This window comes from Taeniopygia guttata, chromosome 6 (genome assembly GCF_048771995.1).
Source record: "Taeniopygia guttata chromosome 6, bTaeGut7.mat, whole genome shotgun sequence".
NCBI classification, from domain to species: Eukaryota; Metazoa; Chordata; class Aves; order Passeriformes; family Estrildidae; genus Taeniopygia; species Taeniopygia guttata.
The window spans coordinates 35,697,016-35,705,622 of record NC_133031.1 but is presented as its reverse complement, the minus strand read 5'-3'; the positions used below and the strand labels follow the sequence as shown (position 1 = coordinate 35,705,622).

The following is an 8,607-nucleotide window of genomic DNA, read 5'->3' as shown; positions in this document are numbered from 1 at the left end:
TGACTGTCCCTGTCCCTTTTGCTGTCTGTCCCTTCTAGTCCCTGTCCTATCCCTGCCCTGTCCTGTCCCCTGTGCGTGTCCCTGCCCATCCCCTCGTCCATCCCTGCCTGTCCCTGCCCACCCAGGACAGGATTTCCCTCCCAAAGTTGGCTGTTTTCTTGGGAAAGGCATCACCTGCCCCAATCCCAGCACTCCCCATCCCCAGCAAAACAAAGTCACATCCCTGAAAAAGCCCCAAAACCTGAAAAAAAACCCCACTGAGGGATGCAAATGGGAGAAAGGTTAAAGTTGACATTTGCTGCTGCCTGCTTTTGGTGGCAGCATGTATTAGAGATATAAAAAAATAATAAAATACACCCAAACTGTACATATTATAAGGCCGTATTTTTATCTCGGGGTTCTGGTGACACGTACAAACCACTTGAGCTTTGATTCTGTGGTTTATATCGCCATGAGAAACCCTTGATAAAAATACAGCTTTATATTGTACAGTGGGGTATAGTTTATTTTCCCCATATATCACACACTGTGTTTTATTTATAAACAGACCCAAGGACACTTGCACATGCAAAGCAGTTTTTTTATTGAAGTAATTCCGAGGTATCAATAATCCTGGATTAACTAACGCATTGCCACACAATCATTTTTGGGGGGCAGCAATGGCCTTTCTAAAGAGACATCCATGAAAATATGATAAAACACATAAAAAAATCAGTATTTCCACGTTACAATTTACGATTCCCATACTGGAAATTTCAGCTTCTGGTGGCTCGTACTTGCAGAGAACCCTGCTAAAACCACCTCAAAATTTAACTTTAATGTCTCTTGAATCTTTCCAATGGAAAGGCTACAGGAAATAAAGCTTTGGATAACAGAGAAACATGGAAATCGGAAGGAAAACTCAAGTGATAAAGGAATGTGCTGCTGATAAAGAAGCAACTATGCTGAGCTTTTCAGTATTTTGCCAAGTTTGGCTAATCAAACTGCTTATCCAAAATATACAATTTGTCGGCAACACCACTTCCCCTCCTCTACGCAAAAAAAAAAAAAATATTCCCATGTCCCCATCCAAAAAGAAAAGGCAGGAGTAAGGAATCAACAGCTGTCTGCTTTTGCACAGATCTCACTGTGCTCCCTGAACCCCTGGGCAGGTAAAACACCATTTTCTGCCCCAAAGTGGGGAGGGGGAGCTGGGCAGGGACGTGCCAGGCTGGGCCACTCGCCACGAGCCAGAATCCTCCTCAGGGGGAAGCTTCCACCTCACATTTGCCACGTCCCTCCCACTCCCTTATCCCTGCTTTAATGGACATTAAAAATAGAACAAAACAGGGCTGGAGATGGGAACAAAATCCATGCACAACAGGCCCGGATCGCTGTAGTCATTCTGCTGTAAAATGTAAAAACAAGAAAGGGCAGCCGAGCTGCCTCCCCCAGGACGCATCCCGCTTCTTTAATATAGTGGTGCCACCACACATTTCACTTTGGATGTTGCATTATATTTACGTGTCACTCAAATATTTACCATTTCCCTGAGTTCTGCTGGGTGCTCTGCGAGCTCGTTACGAGCCAAGGAGCCGTGGCTGTGCCCCGTGGCTGCTCAGCGGCCGCCCGGACGCGCCAACTTCTCCTTCTGCAGCTTCTCGTGGGACAGCAGCCACTCCTTCATCCCCTGTCCCCCGCCGTAGTTCCCGCTGGCCCCGCTGCTGCGGATCACCCTGTGGCACGGGATGAGGATGGGGATCTGCAAAACACCCCAAAACCCGGGAGGAGCGAAGGGTGAGGCCGAGGGGAGTTGGGAACAGCGGGACGTGGCTCTCCGTGCCCTGGTGGGGATGTGCCACGGGCTGGGCTGGGTGGGTTTGGTCCTTCCCAGCCTGAAGGATGCTGTGATTGCATGGATCTGGGAATGCAGAGCTCTAAAAGCCAGCAGCAGTGTGGCACTGGGCGTGCAGGGACACGGGGCAGCCACGCCGCTGGCACAGCACAGACAGAGCCCATCAACATCCCTGGAGACCACCCCAGTTCTCAGGAAAAAACAGGCATGGACAGGAATTTTAATACATAAAGATGATGTAAAGTCTTTAAAAGGATAAACCTGAGATATTAAATCCCATATATAAAATCTTCCCTGCAGCACCAGGTCCTGCTGCCCTCCGTGCCCGGGGTGGGGAGTGCAGCCTCACAGACAAAAAGTGCACATGAAGAACTGTTTAAATTGGACACTGGGATGGATTTGTTCCTTGGCAGGCCCTGGCACAGGTGCCCAGAGCAGCTGTGGCACCCCTGGATCCCTGGCAGTGCCCAAGGCCAGGTTGGACACTGGGGCTGGAGCAGCTGGGACAGTGGGAGGTGTCCCTGCCTTGGCAGAGGTGGGATGGGATAAATTTTAAGGTTCCTTCCCACTCAACCTATTCTGGGACACCATGATCCTTCCAGGAGTAGAAGATTAATGGGAAAAAATCGATTATTGAGAAGGGATCCCAGAGCCTGGGCTCCCCAGCAGATCCTCCTCCTGCTGTAGCACCTCCATGTGCACCTTGCAGAAACTCTCTTGAAGACCAAGGCACTATTTATTATTTAGCAGCAAGCCAATCCAAAATGGGTCGTGAATTTTTAAAACCTCCAACAGGAGAAGTTTGATTCCGACCTAACCAACTTTAAGAACTCTCTTTTTTTTCCCACTCTCTGCCTTCTACTCCCTATCATTTATAACCACACCACACAGATTCTGCAAAAATCAATGCCAGGAGTTACATAATGGACTGATAATGCAGAGGAGAGCATAAACATGGGTTTTTTTTTTTATTTTTTATTACAGGTGATTATCATAGCTGAAGTACACACCATAAAACCTGCAATACATCATCTGTAATCACGGGTGTGTTTTGGTAACTGCATAGTAATGGCATTGCAATGGTGGAGCTGGGACAACAATCACTCACCCAAAAGGGCAGTTCTCACAAACCTGGGTATCTCAAGTCAAAAACTGCAATTTATTTCTGTGTAGACACACAGACAAATTGCACACTTTACCCTCACTTATTTTAATCCTATTTAATCATACAGTTTTGGTATATTTGAGCCTGGGATACACAACCCCCAAAGTAGCTGAACAGCTACGTCCCAGACCATAAATTGAGAAGGGTTTTTTTTGGGGTGTTCTTTCAGTTTGCTTAAGTAATTTCAATGCCTGAAATTTAAAATCTTAATCTCAGCCCACATTAAATGAGAATACACACAGGTGCTTATTGTTGATCAGGGTTTAAATAAAAAAACACCTCCAATATCTGCATTATTTGGAGGTGGCAATGCCACAAGTGATTAATCCATCTGTGACATCTGCAGTGAGCACCAATAAAAGCTTTGCTCCATGCCAGGACATCCCACAGTAGGTTTATCACTTCTTCAAAGAAATTGGGTTTTTTTTTTGCAAGTGTTTTTCTGGTTTGGGGTTTCTCTGCCTTTACACTCCCCGCAGTTACTGCAGGAGGCTTGGCTTGAGTGACAAAGCCATAATAATACACTGTAAAACATCTCTGAGGTTCATTTGCAATTCTTTAAAAATACACACAGCAAAGCAGCAGATTTTGGTGGCAGGGCTATAAATCTTGGTGGAGAAAAAGAAAAAAAAAGGACTTTATTTACAGATGTGGGGTCTTGGATGATCCCTGGGTGGGTGCAGGACCTGTTCACAGCACAGGGAAATGTGGCTGAGCTGTCACCACCAAGCAGACAGAGGAGGTATGAAATTAATGCCACTTTTTCCATGGCCAAAACAAAGAATTCCACGCTGAGATTGTCCCAACACAAGCACCCATCCGTCACCCTCCACAGCCCTGGATGTAGAAGTGGTACAAAGACCATACCAGCTGTAATTTAAAAATATTGAATATTGCTTCAGTTTGGCTTAATTGTGGTGACAACGTTCAGCCTACTAAAATAATTAAACCTGCTAAAATTTATTAGGGCCCTAAGGACATTTTAGAGGGAGAACTACCCTAGTCTGGAGCTTTAATGCCTCAGCTACATTTAATGTAATTTTTATCAATAACCAAGCAGCTCATAATATTATAGCACCGCTGAAATCTTCATGCTGTGAAATCTAATTCCTCTCCTCCACGAATCCATCACACACACAGCCCCTACCTCAAACGCTATAAAACTTCCAAACCCAGAGATTTGTCTCCAACAAAAAAATAATATGAAGGAGCCCTCGGATCGATGCCAGAGTCCCTCTGATTCGGGCACCAGCTGAATATTTTCTCCAACTTCGCTTTTGTTCTTCTGGGTAGAGGCCCACAAGGGAAAGAGCTTGTTTTCACTCGCAGCCTCATCAATACCTAAATCCTGGTGAACAAGTGACACTGAGAAGCTGTAATCAATAGCTCCCTGTGCGTTTTTTCTTCTGGTCAAATGGTTCAGCACTACTGACAGCCCTGACACTCGGAACATGATGCTAAATCTTTATCAACAGCCATCCGGGTGAGTGGCAGAACAAGGCTGGGCCGGTCATTAATGCTCCTGGCCATCTGTGAATAAACCAACTCCTCCAGAATGTGTTTGTTGAGGGGAAAAAAAACTCCCTGCCCACAGGATGGATCACTCTGAGCTGCTTTTAGGAAATCCTGGTTGTTCCCCATGCTCAGTTTGAGGGGACTGTCCCATGGTGTGGCTGGAGAGCTGCTGAATGATGGAACAGCTGAGGGATCACATGAGACACCCTCGGCAAAAAACATGTGCCTTGCTCACGTCACAGGATCCCAGACTGGCTTGGGCTGGCAGGGATTTTCCACCTGCTTTCTCTGCACCTCTTCCCCAGCAGAAACAAATCCTGTGATGTGACCCAGCGTGGGTCTCAGCTTATCACTGACCACCAAAGGAAGCAAAGGTATGGGGAATGAAAATAGTAGGAGAAGGTTCATGCCCAGAGGGTTCTGGCACTGCCCCAGGAGGGTTTGCACAGCGCTCCAGGGATGCCCAGGTGGGATTTTGGGGTGTCTGTGCAGGGCCCAGGGCTGGATTGGAAGATCTCTGGGTCCTTTCCAGCTCAGGACATTCCCTGCTTCAGTGGATGAACACACAGGTACCTTGATGTGTTTCAGTTCCACCCATCACAATTTTCTCACAACACACAACTGCTCCCCCGGTGTTCAAAACATTTTGGTTGACTATCCATGATTTAACCAAACATTTTGATTGAATATCCATGATTTAGCTCAAACATTTTGGTTGACTATCCATGATTTAGCTCAAACATTTTGGTTGACTATCCATGATTTAGCCAAATATTTTGATTGAATATCCATGATTTAACTCAATCATTTTTGTTCAATATCCATGATTTAGCTCAAACATTTAGGTTGAATATCCGTGATTTAGCTCAAACATTTTGGTTGAATATCCATGATTTAGCTCAAATATTTTTGTTGAATATCCATGAATTAGCTCAAACATTTTGGCTGAATATCCACTATTTAACTCAAACATTTTTGTTGAATATCCATGAATTAGCTCAAACATTTTGGTTGAATATCCATGATTTAGCTCAAACATTTAGGTTGAATATCCATGATCTAGCTCAAACATTTTGGCTGAATATCCGTGCTTTAGCTCAATGCTCAGTCTGTGATTCAGGATGGGTTGGTGCAATATCCTCGATTTAGGACAGACTGGTACCAGGATCAGGCTGTGCCCCTGGCTGGGGTGACCCAAGGACCAGCACAGCTGAGGGGCTCAAACCCAGTGCAGGCAGCTCTGGTGCTGTGATCAGACCTGTGCAGATGTCTTATTTAAGGCACAGAACACTCATTTAGGATGGCCTTAGACTAATCAGCCCAACATTCTCCATCTCCCATGAGCTTCTGTGATTTCTTTTTGATCCTCCTCTACCAGTCTAATGAGATTTTTAATTGAACTTTATGGGTTCCCTTGGAGGACCCTTGCAAGCTGTGTGAACCACAGCAAACTCTGGGAAGTCTCTCCTGTGAAAGGTGAGCCATCCCCACCTCTCCTGGGCATGAACTGAGGCAGCTGCTGCTGCCACCTCTTCCACCTTCTCACGAAGCTGCAGGTCAGCCCAGGAATTCTGTGAAGCATCCCATCTGTGGAATGAGCTCTACCCAAATTGAAGACCAAGCCTTGACTCATAGGAGGGAGAAACATGCAGGCATCTGGTGGAGAAAGGTGAGTTTGTGATTTTATCCAAGTGTTTGAGGGACAATGTGATGCCCAGCTCAGGGTTATTTCAAAGTATTTCCTCATACTACCATCCTCACTAAATGAGGTTTATCACAAATTATCCTCCACCACACCAGGTTGCTCCTAGCCCCATCTAAGCCTTGAGCACTTCCAGGGATGGGTTTGGGGTTTAAACCCTTACAAGCAATCTCTGACCTCCTGTGTTTTTTCACACTGGTCCTCTCAGCATTTCCTTTAATCAGATTTCTACGAGGCTGCAATGTGGAGTTGCAAATTGGGTCAGAAAATCTGTTTTCGCAAGAGTTGACGGCTTTACACACAGAAATAACAAAGGTGAGGGGTTTTTTTGCAGTGCCACATTTTATCTTTATCTTTCATCTCATGCATAAAATCCGTGTGTATTGCACACAGCCAGCCTGCACACGATGGCTCACAGGTGAAGGACCACGGAGACATTTCTGGGGGAAATTCCAGCAGCAGGGAACAGTTGCTCACACTCAGGTGCAAAAGGATGATGTGTGTGTGTGTGTGTGTGTTTTTGCATGTAGAATATGGATGGAATTTCAGATTACCTCCAGGAGATGAGCAGTGGCAAAATTGTGGTTTGAGATGGGCAGAACTCTCATTACAGTGCTGATTTTTTTTTTTTTTTAATCATCAGTTTTCTATGATGAAATATTGAGGTGGTATTATATTAATACAGCTCTTTTTCCCTACAGCTATACATTATTATCTATAACCATAGCTTAAAAAAATTTCTGCTGGGGACAGAAACCACTGCAGCCACAGTATGGGCTGGGAAATGGCAATAATAACTAGGACCCCATTTAAAAAAATTGCAGGAGCTTTGCTGTATATTTTCAGAACTATTTTCATCCTTCCTCACAGGGGAAAAAGCAGGAATTTTCACACCACAACCTGCTGTTACTGCTACTTTGGATGCTGCTGCTCCACTGCAGCCTGAGGGCAAAGCTGGGTACATTTCTAGGCGATGGCAATTACATCTCCTTTTGCACAACACTGGATTGTTATTCTTTGAGAACTGTTTCCTGTAGGTTTGCATTGGATTGCCTTATCTTAATGTACACCAGATTATATTGGAAAGCATTCCATCATATTAAAATAGTTTGTATTGTCAAGTACAATGCGGGGTACTGACAAAACACTGCTGAGAGGAGCAGCTTCACAGGGACAGCTGAGGGAGGGATGCTGCGAGTGACAGGGTGGGCTCAAAGCTTAGCCCCACATGGAACTGTGTGGGTGTCCCTGGCTGGGTGCTGCCCCTGGGGAACTGTGGAACGAGATGGGCTTTAAGGTCCCTTCCAAGCTGAATTGTTCTGGGGTGCTTGGGCTGGGCGGGTTTAGGGATGGAACTGCTCCTCAAACAGCGCAGGCACATCCAGCTGAGCCCCCAGACCCTCCAGGATGGGGCTGATGCCAACCCACACAGCACCCCCTGAACACCACAGCAGCTTCACACAGCAGCCCAGGTGACTCAGGTGCACAAACCACCCAAAAGCTAAACCCAGACAAAGAAAAGGGAAAACACACACAGATCACTCAGCATAAGAACATTTTTTTCCCCAAATCCACATGCCTATGCTAGAGTGCTGCTCTCCCCATCTGGTTCAAATTCAGGCAACTCATCTCCAGAATCCCAGACTGGTATGGGTTGGAAGGGACCTTAAACTCATCCCATTCCACCCCTGCCATGGGCAGGGACGCCTTCCACTGTCCCAGGGTGCTGCTGGCCTTGTTTTCAGAATTGTATTTATCCCAGAGTGGCTTTTGGATGTTTTTAACACAACCAAAAGCACCCATAATCTGCCAACTTAAGTCCATGTGGAAGATAAAAGACTTCCTCAACCTAAAAATACGTAAGGAAGTTTGAGACCAACAAACTGTGCAGAGGCTGGTGAGTAACAGAAGTGTCTCTCCCCCAACCCAACCCCATAAACAGTAGGGCATCAATCACACTAAAGCAGGCTGTGCATTATTGCTGATTAAAAACACTTACTGACCTTACTCCTCATGGCAGACCAGTTTTCAGAGCAGATAAATTTAACCTGATGACATGCAGGCTGCAGAGCTCTCTAAACCCAGCATCCCCCAGCAGCTCAGGGCTGGAAGGTGCTGTGGACTCACCGGGTTGCTCCTCATGGCTCCCCCCACGGCTCGGGCTGCCCGGCTGTTGCCAGCAAGATCTGCCAGCTGCTTGTAGGAAACAGCCTCTCCAAACCTGACATCCTTCAGCAGGGTCCACAGCACCTGCCTGGTGAAGGAATCTGCAAGGCAGAGGGAGAGAGCACGGCTTGGATGGAGAAATTAGGGTGAAACAGTGAAAAAACCCAACATAAAGCAAGACTCAATGGCAGTTTTGTGATTCAAATGGTGCACTGTCCTGTTCTG

The 8,607-nt window shown here is 46.2% G+C and overlaps 1 protein-coding gene across 1 annotated transcript in view; it reads right to left on the bottom strand.

Annotated features, from left to right (window-relative positions):
* Positions 1 to 566: 566 nt before the first annotated feature.
* Positions 567 to 8,607, bottom strand: part of MGMT (O-6-methylguanine-DNA methyltransferase) — a 139,920-nt gene continuing 131,879 nt past the window's right edge. The window contains exons 5-6 of the mRNA XM_072931360.1: positions 8,344 to 8,483; positions 567 to 1,741 (exon numbers count right to left, since the gene is read on the bottom strand). Of these exons, the coding sequence (XP_072787461.1) occupies positions 1,598 to 1,741; positions 8,344 to 8,483 (284 nt within the window). The 3' untranslated portion in view covers positions 567 to 1,597. The remainder of the gene's footprint in view (positions 1,742 to 8,343; positions 8,484 to 8,607) is intronic.